At 37.7% G+C, this 19,847-nt stretch overlaps 1 protein-coding gene across 1 annotated transcript in view; it reads left to right on the top strand.

The window, feature by feature from the left end:
* Positions 1-19,847, top strand: part of LOC124115933 — a 452,084-nt gene that overhangs the window by 84,790 nt on the left and 347,447 nt on the right. Inside the window, exon 4 of the mRNA XM_046477097.2 lies at positions 7,688-8,006. Coding sequence (XP_046333053.1) covers positions 7,688-8,006 — 319 coding nt within the window. The remainder of the gene's footprint in view (positions 1-7,687; positions 8,007-19,847) is intronic.

Here is a 19,847-nt window from a genome sequence, read left to right as displayed (position 1 = left end):
GGCATCTGATCTCCCCCTTTAATATCATGCACTTCCTTAGCAGCCATTTCCATTCCTAAACACAAGGAGTAAGCCTTAGCAAAGTCCAATGTTTTCACAGTTAACAGTCTTTTTTGCATTGCTTCATTGTTGATACCACACACTAGACGATCCCTTAACTGAGTCTCTAAATCAGTGTATTCACATGTCGATGCCAAACAACGTAGCTCAGCTACATATGCCGATACAGTTTCATTAGGCTGTCTATCATGGATATTGTACCTTCTCCTTTCCATCATAATAGTGGGTTTAGGGTGTAAATGTGACTTCATCAGGTGTACTAACGCATCATAAGAATGATCGCCAGGTTTCTGTGGCGTAGACAAGTTCCGTATTAACTTGTATGACTTCGCACCAATCACACTCAATAGAATAGCACGCTTCCTACCCTGATCTGTAATTTCGTTTGCTTCGGAATAATGTCCAAGTCTCTCGACATATTCATCCCAGTCATCAGTCTGAGAATCATATTCATCTATTTTGCCGAAGGTAGCCATGTTGGTTTGAATACCGGGCGAACGCATGGGGTCTGACCAAGATCGTTGTTACTACTCGCCGGCACGACAAACGCACTAAATTGACCTCGTCGCCAATATATGTGGTAACCCCAGACTACATACAATCATATAATAAACAAGACAACCCGGTATTAGAGGGATAGTCAAGATGTACATGTATTTACTCTTCTTGAGTGTTTACATTCATGGCGGAAGCAGCCGTCGCGAGGGTGCCCAGAATTCCCAGCTAAGGGAGCAGTTATTATGCTTAAGTGGAAATCACGGGGAGTGGCTTATTGTTTAAACTGTTACTCACTTGGTAGGCAAAGCAGGGACTAATTTATCCTTCACCCACTCCAGAAATACATTGCCGTTCATTTCTGTGTGGCAGTCCCTGTTGTCTTTGGCCTTGGCTCTAAAGACGAGGTCACAGTCTGGGAGAAAACCCTGACTAGCAGAACCAGCATGGAGAACTATGAGTCTTTCACCCTTTCCCATTGGTAACTTTCTACCAGACTCCTTACAGTCACCACTGGGTACCCACTGACTGCTGGCTGTGTGTGACACATTTACCCATGTCTCATCTAAGAAGATGGGCTCATATCCTTCTTCACGTTTTTGCTTGATGGTACGAAGGTAATGATTTCGGAGACGAACAATGTCAAGACCGTTCACACAACACAGCCCTATTTTCTCCAGTTATCTTTTTGCATTTGTAACCAAATGTATGCAACAGCTGCCTTAGTTTGTACTTTGTAACACGTAAATCATGGTCAGTTTCAAGGTGTTTCTTCAAAATTCTTAGGGACAGGTACTTATTTTCTGAGTGCAGTTTAACAATTGCACGTCTGACTTGATCCCTCTGAAAACTGTCTAATTTATCAACCTTGCGTGGTTTTGACATGTTCCCTACCTCCTTGGCCTGACTATTTGTATCTCGTCGACTAACAACATTTTAAAGTTTCTGAGGGGACATACAAGAGTTTTTGAAGCTCGTTTCAAGAATTTATTAATTGCATAAAAAGGCTTTGCTCTTTCTGCTTCACTTCTAAAGAAATCATACACATTCAACATCAACTGTTTATAATTAAATTTTCGTTGTGTTCATTGAAATTCCTGTATTCTGATTAGCTGAATTGGTCACGTGTTATTGCATTCATTTCCCAATGAATGTAAAAAATTAAGCCACGCCCACCGAGGCGCACTACTTTTTATGTCGGGGAATCCCAATATTACAGCCGAGGGAATTCCCTTTCTGCTCACGTGTATCGTCATGCACAGGACATTTAGCGACTTTCATGCATATTCATTGTCCAAACAAACCTTTGAAACCGAAGGCCGAGAATGAATGAAACAGCAAACGTGCAGGCTCGCTCACCTGTTTTTTTCCCGCTCGCCTCGGTTCCACAACTTTCATGTCTTCGGGTTTCCTTTCTAACTAACATTTTTCCAACTGTGTTTTACCGTTATCAGGGAAGTAATGTTTGAATCTGGCGGTAACTGACCATGTAATTTGAAACAGCCGCCTTCTCCCGGACATATTTCTTCCAGTTCGTTACAGTCTGACTGTTGCAGTTCTTTTCGCCTCTTGTCTTAACTGACAGGTCCAATGAACATTGTTTTGATCTGCTCTCCGTTGATTGGCTACTCACAGTGAAGGCGTGTCAATTTATGTGCATGAATTAAACAATCACCTGATTCATGTCACGCACAGTATGTGTTCCTACACCTGGAATGTTTATCAACGTCGTAATTTGTGTCTGTTTTTATATATACAACTGTTTTTGGTTAAACTATTGTAGATAAAACATGTTTTATGATGTCGAATTTAATTATAAGCATTGACTGTGTATTTTTTTCGGTTCATTGAGGTATGAATCGAAAAACCAATGTGCAAACTTTTGTAAGAATCCGCTACGCGGATTCATACAGTTTGCACATTGGTTTTTCGATTCATACCTCAATGAACCGAAAAAAATACACAGTCAATGCTTATAATTAAATTCGACAGCATAAAACATGTTTTATCTACAATAGTTTAACCAAAAACAGTTGTGTATATCAAAACAGACAAAAATGACGAGATTGATAAACATTCCAGGTGTAGGAATACATACTGTGCGTGACATGAATCAGGTGATTGTTTAATTTATGCACATAAATTGACACGCCTACACTGTCAGTAGCCATACAGTTTGCACATTGGTTTTTCGATTCATACCTCAATGAACCGAAAAAAATACACAGTCAATCCTTAAAACATCTGCTGAGTAGCGCATCTTGTCATTGAATGAACACGGTCACTGTGTAGCACGTGCAGACCGTGCTTGCGCTGTTCCTTCCACGGTTTGTCCCCCTACGTGTCATGTACACATTTCTATACAAAATTACATGATAGTTTCTTAAAGAACTTCATCCGTCATGGGTCTTAAATTAAACAAAATTCAGATTTTGTTGGGTACAGGGCAGGGGTCCGGAAACCGTCATATGCGCCGGACATGTCCGATTGGGAATCTCAAATGTCCGTTTTAAAATATTGCTTACCGGACATTTTAAAAAGTATTGTCCGGACATTCTTAAATTTTGACCGGACATGATCAACAGTTAGGACTGAGCAGTTTCTGTCTGCAGTTGCAACACAATGAAGATTAACTACACTGACAAGCTTTGTTTGTTTTGATTGCTGTAAATACATCGTACCTACATGATAGTCCAATCGGTCAATCACTGTAATAGGCAATAAACTGAGTTGACACTGATTAATCGAGGATTAAACTGAGAACATCTTGTTAATTTGAGTGAAAGGTGTTTACAACTGTACATTAATACCTTGCATCATCGATGTACCTCATTATCCTCACAATGCTACGATACGTAACCTCAGACAAGAAGCGAAAGCGTGACGACAGCCAGTCGACCGATGCAGATCAGTCGAGCCGATCTGCCAAACCCTCAAAGTCTGGACGATCATTTTGTAAGTCGTGGCTAACGACTTTCACTTGGTTGACATACAATGAGGATTTGCAGATTTTATTGTTTTCAGTAGCTAGTTGTATATTGAATCTTGATTGACCACCATTTTGCTTTCTCGGACGATCGATATCCAATTTTTTTATGGTCAATAAATAAGTACAGATGAAAAAAGTATTCAAATAACTATTGCTATCAACGATATTTTACTATTTGTGATTAAATTATCTGTCTTGTTTTTAAAAAAATCTTTAGTTTAAAAAAACCATTTCCCGTGAGGTCACGTGATAACCAAATATGGGATAATAGTCTCGATCCAAATGTTACAACACGTACACTTGAGCAGACTCATGAATATAACTCATGAATATTAATTAGACCGTTCACTACGTTAACAGATCGTTATTATAAGAGAAACAAACGTATGTTTTCCATTTAAATCTAAAATGATATTATTTGTTATTAATTGTCAGGTGAATTAAACAATTTAAATTGAAACAATTCATAATTCATCATATTATAATTAAATTTTCGTTGTGTTCATTGAAATTCCTGTATTCTGATTAGCTGAATTGGTCACGTGTTATTGCATTCATTTCCCAATGAATGTAAAAAATTAAGCCACGCCCACCGAGGCGCACTACTTTTATTACCGGAATGTCGGGGAATCCCAATATCAAAGCCGAGGGATTCCCTTTCTGCTCACGTGTATCGTCATGCACAGGACATTTAGCGACTTTCATGCATATGCATTGTCCAAACTACCCATTGAAACCGATGGCCGAGAATGAATGAAACAGCAAACGTGCAGGCTCGCTCGCCTGTTTTTTTCTGCTCGCCTCGGTTCAACTTTCATGTCTTCGGGTTTCCTTTCTAACTAGCATTTTTCCAACTGTGTTTTACCGTTATCAGGGAAGTAATGTTTGAATCTGGCGGTAACTGACCATGTAATTTGAAACAGCCGCCTTCTCCCGGACATATTTCTTCCAGTTCGTTACAGTCTGACTGTTGCAGTTCTTTTCGCCTCTTGTCTTAACTGACAGGTCCAATGAACATTGTTTTGATCCTGCTCTCCGTTGATTGGCTACTGACAGTGTAGGCGTGTCAATTTATGTGCATAAATTAAACAATCACCTGATTCATGTCACGCACAGTATGTATTCCTACACCTGGAATGTTTATCAATCTCGTCATTTTTGTCTGTTTTGATATACACAACTGTTTTTGGTTAAACTATTGTAGATAAAACATGTTTTATGCTGTCGAATTTAATTATAAGCATTGACTGTGTATTTTTTTCGGTTCATTGAGGTATGAATCGAAAAACCAATGTGCAAACTGTATGAATCCGCGTAGCGGATTCTTACAAAAGTTTGCACATTGGTTTTTCGATTCATACCTCAATGAACCGAAAAAAATACACAGTCAATCCTTAAATGAATACGTAAACTTGTAATGTGTGTGAAAAGTCGTACTAAAATACGCTATTTGAAGGGGGCGTGGCCTAAATGCAAATGTCCGATTGGGATTTTAAATTTTCCGGACCCCTGGTACAGGGTATTCATGGTCAAGTACCGTATTGATGTTTCATACACTTTTCTGGATTTTGAGTTATTTTGCAATTCATCGTTCTCATTTAGAGTCAAACGGACTGTAGTCAATGTAATACATTGTTTGAGTAGTTCATTGCAAGTGTATTTGGTCTGTTGAAGCCGTTTGTATATTAGTGACAGCCAGTTGAACGCGTGATAGGGGTCCAAATATGACACAGAAATGGAAAAGAACGAGTACTAAGCAGTCATCAAGTTTTACTTCAGAGTACTCCCCAAGCTTCCTCGCCCTTCATACTTGCCAGACCTGGCACCAAGTGATTTGCACCTGTTTCCTGAACTGAAAGAACACCTTCGTGGAAAGCGCTAAGATGACAACAATGACCTCAAAGCTGCCATGAATGAGTTTTTCAGAAAACTTCTCCCTGGCTGGAATTGAAAAGCTTCACTATCGATATGAGAAGTGTATTGAAAAGAAGGGGGATTATGTTGGTTTTGTTTGTTAGGCTTAAATCTTTTTGACCAGCCCTCGTATAGCCCAAGTCACATGACAAAAATAACTTGAAATACAGACATTGTTATAATGGAGATTGGCAGTTGCACAGATCCTTCAGGGTATCTGACAATACAATGAAAGTGAATAATAACAATTAGCATGCTCATTTTATTGTCATTAATGGTAATTGAGCAATTATGGACATAGGCATGTCATGGCTATATGTTAGTGGTTGTCATGAATAGGTCACTATGACAGTGCTGTGGTAGACATGGAAAATCATATTTAAGCCTCTTGATCCAATTCAGGTGTCATTCTTAAGAACAATATTTCCTCCAAACACAACTTGAAAATAATCTTAAAAAACCTGATTGACTGCTTATTGTCCTTCAGGTGGGAACAATAAAGACATTCAGTTGTATCAACTTGAAATCAACCAGAAACATATAGAACACAAATTGTCTTTCAGGAGGGACATTTCTACTAGTTGTGTATTGTCTGCCACAGTTCTAGTCAATGAATTACCAGTATATATATATATATATATATATATATATATATATATATATATATATATATATATATATATATATATATATACACACACAAAAATGAGGTAAATGTTCACTGGGTGTACATGTAATATATAATAAAATAATAAAGTCCACGTTAGTCCATCATCTTCTTTATATCAGTTTCAATCATAGTACTTTCGCTGTCTCATGACAGCTCTTCAGTGTAACTGTCATGAGACAGCCAAAGTACTATGATTGAAACTGATATAAAGAAGATGATGGACTAACGTGGACTTTATTATTTTATTATATATATATATATATAAAGCACAGTAAAGTTCTAACTCTCAGGCACAATATAGTAATAATTAAATAAGTGGAGTAAGATTGAACACAGTTTTAATAGGCTAGCACTTTCAACTCGTACCACGTACGAGTCTCATAAGGCCATAACTGAATAACGGACATGAAGTAGTAACATATAGTTACGTGACGTCATAACATTTAGGAAACTATGACGTCACAATACCAAGGTGACAATGGACAAATAACTTACGCCTTTACATTTAACTTAGGCGCGTATTTATGAATGAAATGTTGCTCTTTTTGAAACAATGTAGGTTCATGATCAAAATTTAGCTTATATAGTGGGAAAACTAAAAAGTTGCCGTTTCCACATGCTTCTAAATGTTCACTGTTATTTGTGAACGGTGAAGATTCATTCTTCTTTTTAATTTAAGTTCTGTCTTTCCGATATACTTTTCACTCCATCCACTGCAAACAATCAAGTAAATAACATTTCTAGTATCACAAGTCATAGTTTGTTTTACAGTAAATTTAGTTCCTTTGTAATTTGGACCGAACAGCCTTCACTTATATTGCTGCAAGTTAGGCAACGTTTGTCACCGCACTTAATTGAAGATAGCATACAGAAGGCGCTAAGTATTAAGCAACTCAAACTGAGAGAAAATTCTGAAGAAAACAATATGGGGAATAATTTAACTCTAGTATCTACCTTCAACCCTAATCATGAAAAGACATTATCCATGGTTCAACGATACCTGCCTATTTTGAATCAAAGTATTAAAATGGAGAAGATATTGAGCAAATACAAAATTATCAACAGCCAAAGACAACCCAAAAATCTTAGAAAGATTTTGACAAGTTCTAAATTTGATTCTGTTGTCATCACTCCACAGGTTTCTAAGTGTGGTGACAAACGTTGCCTAACTTACAGCAATATAATTGAAGGCTGTTCAGTCCAAATTACAAAGGAAACTTAATTTACTGTAAAACAAAATATGACTTGTGATACTAGAAATGTTATTTACTTGATTGTTTGCAGTGGATGCAGTGAAAAGTATATCGGAAAGACAGAACTTAATTGTCACCTTGGTATTGTGACGTCATAGTTTCCTAAATGTTATGACGTCACGTAACTATATGTTACTACTTCATGTCTGTTATTCAGTTATGGCCTGATGAGACTCATACGTGGTACGAGTTGAAAGTGCTAGCCTATTAGAACTATATATATATATATATAATCTCTCTCTCTCTCTCTCTCTCTCTCTCTCTCTCTCTCTCTCTCTCTCTCATGTTTTTTCTGATTTATTACAGAAACAGAGAAAAAGATATGGAGGGTCTTTTGACTCATCATTGCTTTCGCCCACCTTGCCTTTGTGGTGTTAGGAGCCGAGACATAGTTGTACCACCACGAGCAATTGTTAACGGTACACAAGTGGATTCAAACATTGTGGTATCAAAAGAAACCAGACAGCAGAAAGTGACTTCTGAAAAGCAACGAAGCAGCAGTCAGCAACCAACACAAAAGCACAGCCTGCATGTTTCAACTTGTGTGAAAAGAGAATCAATGAATGCAGGTGTTATAACAAAATCAACAAGACACTTAAAGAGTGGCAGACTCATGGACTGTGAGGTAAGTGCAAGAACTCTTGATAAAAGTGTACAAGCACTACCATAACCTCCTTTATTGTCTCAAAAACAACCAGTAAACAATTGTGATTCATTGGTCCTCTTAACTTGACGTAAGAGCTGTTTTCTCATTGTCAATTAGATTTGTATTTGGCGACCTGTGACAGCAGAACAATATAGATTTATGACAAAGGTCAAATGTTTACTGCAGTGCTTTGCATTGTGTTCTCTCCTCCCTATGCAGTATGCTTTGCCTACATGTTCTGTAAGGCTCCTGGCCGGGTTATCAATTCTAATTATAAAAAAACAAAACAGGAATGAAGTTTAGTTAAAAGAATATTTTATAACAGAAATAAGGTGCAAAACCTTCATGTGCTTAGTCAAAACCAACATACTTTTCCCCCTTCCCTGTTCAAACCCACATAATATTTTCTTAAACTTGATGTTGTTTCCACCCTTTAACTAAACTTCCCAAAATAAAATATTCCCAAACAAACCTATTCAATTCCTACACTATTTCTCCCCCAACTATAACTAACACTAATCTAAAAAAACATTATCCCATCTAGTGAAAAGTGAAACCCAAATGCTGGCAAAAGGCAACTGACGATTCCCTTCCCAGGGTAGGCTTATTTTGCTGACACACGGACCATATGACCAGGAAAGCGGACACAACCAATAAACACGCTCCTTACTGGTACATCTCGGCGGTCTCAATCATACGAGGAGCGTGACGTCGTTACATCTTTCCAGTCACTACATTCGCATGGGCATGAATTTCTACAGAAATGACAACAAAGATAGGTACTACGTCAGCCGCCCAAATCCCATTAAACTAACCCACCTGCTATAATTTTAAATATTTTAATTTACCCAACAAAATCCCGAGCCGACTCCAGATTTAAACTATTCTTAAAGGATTCTTAAAAAGGTTTTTACACATGCTTTATATTCGCTATTAATGAATACTTAGGTATATATGTTATACACTCAAGACAGTTTGAAACAGTAACACTTCGTTATATTGCTTGAATTAGCAATCTAAAACGGACGACCATCGCAAGCATTTGGCGATTACGTAAGATAATGAGGTAGCCAGTCACGTGATCGAGTGACGTCATACCGAACAGTTGTAGCATCAAAACACACACGTTAGCAACGGTGCCGCGCTGAATGGCTCTCGAAAATCTACTTTTATCTTCACCAATAATTCGACCCACAAGGTCAAAAATGGATACTGACATAGAAGTACAACCTTTTCAATTTGAACCTATTTCTGGCAGCAAGAACAACAGGAATACTGACAACAATTCCAGCAGTTCACAAGAAAACAGTGACGATCCCGATCTCGACGATGTTTTGAATAGGCCTCACACAGACTGGTATGCTAGTCATTTGCGTACCATATTTTCAGGAAAACAGATTAACTATGGAATCAATCTTTCAGCTGTCACAGTAAAATGTGTAGTCACAATTACCGCAATGTTAGACCAATAATAATATGCAAATCCATGCCTATATATGGGACAGTAAATGCTCAAATCGCGAGTTACAAGTAAATCATTTTAATATAATATTTAAGACTTATAACACTTCTTCTGACGAAATATACCCAAGAGAAGGATCGAATATGGGGATCAACCTTTCTGTGAAATACCATTACGTATGTCAGTCAATACACGTACACTAGCACAGTACCCTAAATTCGTAAGTGTAACATTATCAATGTTGCCGTTGCATCAAAGTTCAATTTTATAACATATTCAATTTCATGGGACGTCTAGCTGTCAGTAAGCTGTTGTGATACTTATTTTGGAATATAAATTTTCGAAAATGGGATACATAAAATGTTAAATAATTATGAATTTTTATAGTGTAAATTTTCAAAATGTGCCATAAATAAGAAATATGTGAAATGCTATTATTTTAAAGGAACTGTACCATAAGGAAATTGATAGGTTTGCATTTATTTATGTACTATTAGCTATATCACCGTGATAGGTGTGACTGTGGCAACTGTATGCCTCTGTCATCCCAAACTGTGTCGAAATGTTGCCACTTTTTGCTGGGGCGAGAGAGAAAATGGAAGAAGGAGCTGAACCTTTGTGTTGCATCACTCAACATGAAGGATTCTCAGTAAATTTCACCAACATACACGTCCTACAGTTGGCTCTCCTTGAATTTGTGAGCTTGGCTGGCTGGCCCACTAGACGATAACGAACCAATTCATAAGTATGTTCCTTCTTAACCGCTGATAATAACTATAGTGAATGTAGCTGCATTGATTAAAATTGACATATCCTTATCATTGTAATCCATCAAATATTCTCCTAAACTGTCAGCAAGTGAAGAAGAAAAATTCTTCAATGCCTTACAGTAATCATGGTAATACTTGTATATAACATGAATAAAGTGTGATCAGTTCCAAAGAAAGACCTGCAATCAAATTAAGGAACAACTAGCACAAAACTGAAGGTGTAAATAATTTATTTGCATACTATTTTTTAACATACTGTTACAAAAGTGATAATTTAATACAATGTCTGGACTAACATCACAAAGACATGTTGGAATAATAACAGAAATGAAGTAGCAATGAATTATGTTTGTCTGTTTATGTTCAGACTACCTTAAAAGGAAAGATTAACAAACAATGATGTTTTGTGGGATATAATGGGCAGAGTGTGGATGATGCAGGTCGGGGTGATAAGCAAGGTCCTACCGCTGACTAGAAATCGCATACAGACCCTATCGCAGGTCAAGTTGTCCCTCCACCATGCTTGGGAGACAGGACCCACAGGAAAGATACTGTCACTCCCCCAGTGAAAACAGAGGGCAGAAGAATTTGGGCTCCGCTGTAGTTAGCAGGCAGCCAGAGTATTGTACACACACCAGCATGGTGTTAAACTAAAGCCCCCGACTGCACCATGCCAAACAGCTGGGTGCAAAATGTATAAATACATTTTGAACACTGCTGACATCCAAACATTTTATTATATTTGGATTAAGTAGTATAGGTAATGATGGTTCTGGCTCTCTTCCACTGGAGTCAGATTTATATACCTATACTGCTACTACAGAGGGAATTTTTTATGTCAAAATGATGATGTGATTCAACGATCGTCATGAGTGGTATTAAAAGAATCATCAATATTAATTAAGAATGAATAAAATTTACTTTAGCCCACGAGGATATTGGAAAGGTATATGAGCAATTCAAAAATTAGCCACTGCGGCTAAGGTATCTAAAGATGTGGCCAAGGATTGGCTAAAGAAACAAGCGATGTGGCAAATATACTTACCGGCACCGCGTTTTATACAGAGGAAGAAGTTTGATATTTTTGCAACGAATGAAGTTCATCAGGCTGACCTCTTGTTTCTTCCCCATGATAAGGTAAGCACAAAACGTATAAATATGCTTTAACCGTAGTGGATGTGGCTAGTCGATACAAAGAGGCTGAGCCATTAACCTCGAAAGGTTCAACAGAAGCAGCTAATGCACTGAGCCGCATATATAAACGCGGACCACTAAAATGGCCCAAGCTATTTCAAGTAGATCCTGGTCGCGAGTTTATGGGATCAGTAACTAAACTGTTAACAAAGCACGATGTCGAAATCAGGCATGGTGAAAAAGAGGCCTACCGTAATCAAGCTATTGTTGAAAGATTTAACCGGACATTAGCGGAACATTTGTTTGGCTATCAGTATGGGATCGAAATGAAATCGGAACGATTGAGATCAACCAATGGGTGACACGATTATCAGCTGTTGTATCAGATTAATCGGGAAGAAACCATCCAATGCAATTAAAATGAAATTCGTGACCTCCGAATCTTCAGCACCGCGGAGAGGCAAAGAACAAAAACTTCTGGATAGTGTAAGCTTAAGATATTTATACCAGCCCGGTGAACTCGAAGGAGGTCTACGTCACGCAACGGATCCGATTTGGTCCCTAAAGATATATAACATTAGTCAATTGGTTATGAAAGAAGGAGAGCCTATTCTTCATTATCTTAAAGATGGACAGGGCAGGGCAGGGCATTTGTACGAGAAGAGTTGCTCATAGTTCCCAACGATACAGTATTACCAACATAACCATAAGCATAGGTAGTTACACCATCCTTATCAATCCATCTCTTTGTATCTAAGGGGGATAATGATGTCTTGTTCATTCTTAATCCATATATTCTATGATTGTAACTTCTTAAAGAGTTCATCTTGTGTTTGAATGTTCTACCATTGAATAATGCTTCTTTATACTGTTCGTGTTTGATATGCTTTTTTACCACATACTTCTTAACGCCTTTAGCTTTTCTTATCTCTCCGTTATCAGACTTCTTTATAGAATACATCTTAGGTCTTAATCCGACATACTCAGCAATAGGGGTCCCAGCACATTCATCCTTCATCTTACCTAACACCTTTTTATTTACTACGCTGTGCAGTGGATTATCTTTTGGGTAATTGCTCGTGTCGTACATATCAATTTTTTCTGCCATATCTTTATACACATCCTCGGTTTGTATTTCCATCAACAAAGAATCTGTGTCGGTATATAACACCTCGCATCTATCACCGTATTGCTTCTTAACTTCGTTATAATAAAAGTCATACAGTAAGTGTTTTGACAAGTCAAGAATACTCGTACCAACGTACACTGGTCTGTTGAATTTTATATTACTCTTCTGCATATGCAACGCGGCTAAGTCGTTATCGAATATCTTGCTTCTGTTAAAAGCCGGACTGGCTATAAGTTTCTTGAGTCTTTCTTCCTCATTAGACCTGACTAATTTAACATCAACACGCTTCCTTAGATTCTCCATAGTTTACCATAGATTACCAAATACTGAGATATTCATGAGCTTATATAGGTTCTTTTCGAAATCGCTGGTAGCCATCTTTCTTAAATCTGTCTTATATAGGGCTCCATCCAAGGGATCAAACTTTAGAACTCTGTGTATTTTCTTTAGTTTCATACCTAATAATAGATATAACTGGAGATTTCTGTAGTGAAATATATATTTTGTCCTATCCATCAAATTTGGTACGAGTTTTTCTATGTTAGCTAACCTACCGTATATGAGCGCGGATAAGCCGACCCCGTAGATAAGCCGAGGTGTTAACTTGACCATTGAAATACCAAAGAAAATGATATGACCCACAGATTAGCCGAACCAGGAAGTGCAAGGCAAAAAACACTGTGAAGTCGGTCTGCGCCGATGTCGAAAATATGTGGCTGTAATCGCAAATATTCAATAATATAAGATGAAAAACGTAATTATATTGAAAAAGTCATTATTATTTCTAATAAAGATTTAACAAACCAGTCATCCACTTTCATGATGCTGTTTCTCTTGTCTTTTTTTAATCTCATTATGATCATTTTTTGTTGGCATCAACAACGAAGCGCCATTTTGTGAAACGGTGTATATAGAATTGTGAACCCGTGAGAAAATGTACCAACAAATGAAAACACAAGTCGAATATTAAGTTTCAAATCAGTGTATTTTTGTTATTTGTTTTGTGTTCAAATAACTAAATAAAAACGTATATACATTATCATTTACATCAGATCATCCCTTGTAACAAATAAAAACTTATATACATTATTATTTACATCACATCATCCCTTGTAAAGCCATCAAATTCGGTGTCGCTGTCCTCACCGGCCAGAATTGCCCACGCAGCTACACCTGTCGCATCGTCGTAATAGTCATCGAGGTCATCACATGACATTACATCTTCCACATCCGTGGAAACCAGGGCGGGGGACACGAACTCCTCAAATAAAATGTCATCTTCAGACCCATCCATTGCGTTAGAAATTCCGCAATTCAAAAAAGATTTCAACTTCTTCTTTACACTCTGGCACAGGTGGGCTCTAAACATATCCCATACAAGTAAAGACTTGCATCCCCTCATGCCACCCGGCCTTGACATCCAAACATCTGTCACCCATCTGTTAACTAGGTCTTCGTCCATCCAACCTTTCGGGTGTACCGTGACGACAACTCCAGCCGGAAACTTGTCTTTTGGCATTGTCTTTCTTTTGAATGCAACCATAGGTTTTAGTTTCGTCCCATCTGCCAAACACGTTAAAACAACAGTAAAATGTTGTTTCTCATTCCCCGTTGTCTTCAGCGATATGGTCTTGGCACCCAGGTGGTCTACTGTTCTGAAGCCTGGCATATCGAAGTTCAGAGGGGTTTCGTCCATGTTGCCGATTTGACCAAGTTCATAGGCCATAGCCTTCCGTTCTTTGATGACAAAGGCATGAAACAAGTCCACTTTTGTGTTGAACTGGTCAGGCAGCTTCTGGGCGATGTGGGTCTTCTGTCTGAGAGGAAGGTGTCTCCTGTTCATAAACCTTGAACACCAGTGCCTTAAATGTTGTTGGGAGGTCGAATTCCTGTTTCCTCGCCTTGTAAACCGCCAATGCCCGTTGGCGAATCATATTTCTGGTTACCATGTAACCTGACTGTCTTTGTTCTGTTATCCACTCATACAGGACATCCTCTAGTTTACTGTATGGTGATACGGCAAACCGTCTAGCTTTCTTGGTTTTTGGCATTTCTGTTAGTGCTGTCTTTTCTTTCCTCCAATTTCTAACTTGCCTTTCGTTAATGTCAAACTGTCGTGCAGCCGCACTGTTGTTTTTCGACTCAGCAACAGAGACGACTCGCAGTTTGAATGCAGCATCGTAAGCGTGGCGTTTTCGTTATGAACTCAAGATGAGAATGCCAGTCAATAAAAATATTCCAACTTTTATACACCTATGCAGTAACTCACCAATTTAGTTCAATTCAACTTCAAACATTGCCGCCACTATCCTATGTTACTGTTAATCCAATTGAATTAAAAAAACTATGAACAAATTAAATGACCATCACTTACTCACAGGCTTCTCCAGTTTATTAAACTAATCTCTCGAAAACAAAAGAATTAAGCCCCTACTCCCAACACGATCGGTAAGCACACACAACTTGAAAGTGTTTGTGTAAACAACATAACAATACCATTCGGCCCGTTATTATCAGTGCTCATTTCCTTGTGTACCGTGTTGCTTTTTAAACAACAGGAAGCAATCACAGTGGTCACTGTCTGTGACGTCACAGGAAACAGCTGATCACATGTTTTTGCAAATGGCGAACGGAATAACTCGCCGCTACAGTTGTTTATTTGCCCCTTTCAATAAAGGTAGATACTTGTTCACTATCAATTTTTGATTTTTGCAAAATGTACGTACCTGTAGTAGCTATGGCGATTTCATCTGTGAATTATATATTGTTAAATGTAAAGATTGTGGAGTTTATGAAGAACGATAAACTTGGAAACAATTGAAAACTTATTATCGTAAGTAGTAATATGCAAAACATTTTTTTAATAATGACAACATTGGTGTATAATAATAACTTTATTAATGACAACATTGGTGTATAATAATAACTTTATTGATAATTTTAACTTGATTCCAAACTTTCGGGTTGTAATCTATCGGACCGTCATTCAGGCGATGTTTCTGTCGGATCACGATCTGAAAAATACTATCGTGAAAGTGTATCCCGTGGATAAGCCGACCCCTTTCTACATAATCTTTTTTCTGGTCCTCAAAATTCGGCTTATATGTGGTCATATACGGTAGTATTACCCATCAATGAGTGTTGATATTCCGACATCCAATCTTTATTCACCATTAATCTTTTGGGAGCTAGCGGACAACTGTTATGGTCTTTATGTAATGAATTTGGATATTCCATGTCAACTTCTAGTATGTACCCTTTATAAGAATCTGAGGGGATATCATTCACTTCGATATCATCGACCCACTCAAAACCACCCGTGGGTAAAGGTTGATTCATAGCCCATCCATACAAATTGTTGGCGTCGAGATATAATATATGCGTGTCGGGTTTACTCGGATCATATCCTTCCACTAATTTATTATTAGCCTTAGAATACCTTTTCGCTACCATCAATATACCACCTCTTAGTCCTTTCTCAATAAACAAGTGCATATCGTAATCTGTGAGTAATTTTAGTTCTACACCGGTCTTCTTCAACAATGCATCCCACGATAGTCCGGGACTGGAATAGTACCATGCCAGGTCCAAGCCGTATTGTTTTAAACATGTCTTTCTAAATATCTTTCTTAATATCTCGAATATATCGGCGAGTAACAGTACATTGGTTTTTAAATACAGATCGTGATAATCACCTAAATTCTTACAACCTAATTTATCCCAGACCGTCGGAGCGTGTTCATAATCGGCATCGGTTATCTTAGATTCTGTTAAGTTACTACAGAATGATTCAAGGGGTGGTAATTTAGTTTCGTCGAATCTAGACCAATCATCCATATATTCGTAAGGATATACACCTTTTCTCAGCAACAAATGACGACACTGATCAGTATATTGATTTGTTATTGCAAAGTCATCGGGATTGTTCGCATTAGCTAAATTGTCCAGGGAAGATAACAGAAACTGTACGGAGTCTATGAATCTAAGTCCATTACTTTGCTTTATTCTAGCTTTCCCATCCTTGTCCGTATAATGTATAGTTTTAGTCAACGAGAATGATATGTATTTTTCCATATTATTAGGAATACACTTTAAAACGCCGTCGGTCTTTGAGATAGCTTGCATGATGAGATGTGAATCAGATCCTCTAAGGTTATGAAACACAACGGGGATGGGTATTGTTTGAGAATTCATTTTTAGTTTCAAGTTACACCTGTTATGCGCGGCTCCCCGATAATTACCCGTGACGTGGCAATGATCTCTTACGGAATCCCCATTCAGAGGTTTATTACAAACATGACAACTAGTCGACTTTTTATAGGCCTCCAATCATCCCTCGTCATACACATGGGTTTCTTACGCGATAAATTTTCCCTGATTATTCTCTCTTCATTTTGTAGATATTATAGGAACTTTCCCGCTGCATCGGGACCTCTATAAATCACGGGCGGATTTTTTTTCCCATCATACCTTACAACTATATATCCAAACCCACAAGGAATATGTTCTTGAGTTTTGTACGTCAAACTTCTATCAGTATTGAGTTCAGTATTTTCTATAGGTTTGATAAGCGCTTTGAAGTCGGCGTAAATTAGGTTCGGTAGTGGCATTTGATTCCAATAATGTTCAAATTTTAATATATTTTTTCCCTCTTTAGGCATATCAATCCTGATAGCATTCTGTCCAACACCTCTGCAGTCTTCTTTATCTGCTTCTAATAGATCTTGTCTGCTGAACCCATGCAGGCATCTTTCGCAGAAATATTTCTTTCTAGCATGTTTTGTTTGATCGTATAATAGCCTGTTTAAACTCTCTATCCACGTATAATGATATTTACCATCTTTTTCGATAAGAAATGAATTGATTCTGGGAATATGTTCTGGGGCGGAGCTTATCCTTTAGAAGAATGTCCGAAAACATTTATAGCTAAATTATTTTGCTTTTCCACCTTATCAATTTGTGAGATTGGTGTAGGTTTGTCTATACCATCGAGGTTTAGTCCATCGTTTTGGGGATAGCTAGAAGGTCAATCTGGATTTTTGTCTACGGGGAACAATGCAGATCTTATCATCATTCTGAAACAGTCATCGCCTTTATTTTTTACATTAAGTGGCTTTTTTCTTCTTATAATACGGGGGTAAATCTATATAAGATCCACCTTTGAAAGGCATATAATTTGCTATATCTAAATATAAACTATCGATTTTATCCACACCCCAACCCGAACCTCTATTAGTCCAGCGTTCTAAACATTCTTGTATCCTCTGAATTGATGTATCTAATGATGTGCTTATAGTATTGGATTCGGTTATAACTTCTTGATTGCTTCGGAAATATGGTTTGGTATATTCAGTGCTATCGTCTGTGTTACTTTTACTCAATGACATTTTATTCGTCAGCTGGTATTTTATACTATGTAAATCATCTAACTCCTCGTTAATTTTGCTCGATATGATGGGCTTAACATTATTAACATCCATGTTGGAATTAATATCCATCTTCCAACCTCTTAGATATTTACCAACGCTGGCTGTGGGTACAAATTTTAACTCAACAACAGTGGGTTTATTTTTACCAACATCAACTGATTTATTATTATCTAGTTTAGCGATCTATTCAGCTTTTCTCATTCGAGAATAACCTCTCAGCCCACTGTTTTTTGCTTGAGCTTTGAGTTCTCTAACAGTCTGGGGTTTGTTGTATTCCAAACCGAGTAAATCGATCAATTCAGCTTTTCTCATTCGAGAATATCCATGTAGACCACGTTGTTTTGCCAAAGCCTTCAACTCTCTGACAAAAAACATTGTGACCATGGTATATACAAAATGAATCAAATGTCTAAATGGTTGTTTTTCATTTCTAAATACGTATTCTCCCCAACCTATTCCTCTCATTGATGTAATGTCTCTTCCTAGCATAAATAATCTGCTTCCTTACCTTATCAGCACCTTGACTCTTACATAAACAGTAACTACATTTGACCCCAATCCCACATACAGAACAAACGTAATTTTTAAAACCCTGTCTGGTGAAATAAGAGTGGGTTCCACAGTAAACACCGACAGATGGCTTCTGACATTGAATCGATTTCCCCATGAGTGTATTTTTGCACAGATTCATGGTTATACATTTATCATATCATTTGTCTAAAAGGTAAATCACATCTCCACTGGTCAGTCATAGCTGTCATCTCTATTTCTAGATAAGCAGTCAGGGTTATTTATAGATTAGCAGTCAGGGTTATTTATAGATTAGCAGTCAGGGTTATTTATAGATTAGCAGTCAGGGTGACATAGCTGACATAGTGGTTGATAAGACTCACCCTGACTAGGTCATGGTTTATGCGTAGTTATTGTATAACTGAAAATTACAATGACTGATAACCCAAACATTATAAATGCTATCTCTCTGTTATTTTGTTCCTCTGATGGTGTATAAAACTGACTTATTGTTGGTCTCTGTATTGGGTCAAGTTTCTTTCAATAAACAAGGAAGTATTCGTGCATGGCAGATTCAACATTCTTAAATGTTTGAATTGAATGTCCTTGCTTACGTAGTTCTTCATTAATAAAATCTAATCTTAATATCCTATTTCTGGTCCATTGTGACTGGGCTGCTTCGAGTTGTTCTAATGCTTTATTATGTCGTTTACGCTCCTCTTCAACTTCTTTAGCGTTTGATTCCCTCAGAGTAGAAAATAAATAATTACTCCCCGAAAAAGCTAGAGCATTAACAATAGCTCCACCAACCATCATCGCAATTGTTGCCATGTTTAATAATATTAAATATTCAAATGTTTAATTACTTCATTATGTCTTCCGGGATAAGCCCTTGTTTAATGAGCATATCTTTTGTTGCAATTGCCAATCCAATATCAAGAATTACCATACCGATATCATAACCATTAAAATCTAGCTTGGGTGGTGTGGGTTTAGTAATCATTTTAGCTATACGGGCATAGCCAATGGCCAAGCCGCTGACCACCGCTGAATGATACGTTGCGTTTACCAACATTTTACCATCTGTAACTGGAGTGGTCATGCTTTTTATAACATTATATGGGGGCTAACCTCTAATTGAACTTCTTGTTGTTGTGTTATCGGGGGTGCCGTTTTCTCTTCTCCGGTCAACAACCATACCACCGCTATAGTAACAACTCCTAGTGCATAGGGAGCCAAAGTTTTAATCCGAATACTATGTTTAATATTTGAATTATGCATTAGTTTTCTAGCCTTCCTCGCTAACGCACCCTTCCTACCAGCTGAGATTTTCATGGGATTCTTTGTCACTCTGGCCTGTGATTTCGCAATCGCTGGTATTTTCTC

Source organism: Haliotis rufescens, unplaced genomic scaffold (assembly GCF_023055435.1).
Source record: "Haliotis rufescens isolate VD_foot unplaced genomic scaffold, xgHalRufe1.0.p SCAF_5, whole genome shotgun sequence".
Classification (NCBI taxonomy): domain Eukaryota; kingdom Metazoa; phylum Mollusca; class Gastropoda; order Lepetellida; family Haliotidae; genus Haliotis; species Haliotis rufescens.
Note: the sequence above shows the minus strand (reverse complement) of the source record. Positions and strands in the feature narration are given on the sequence as shown.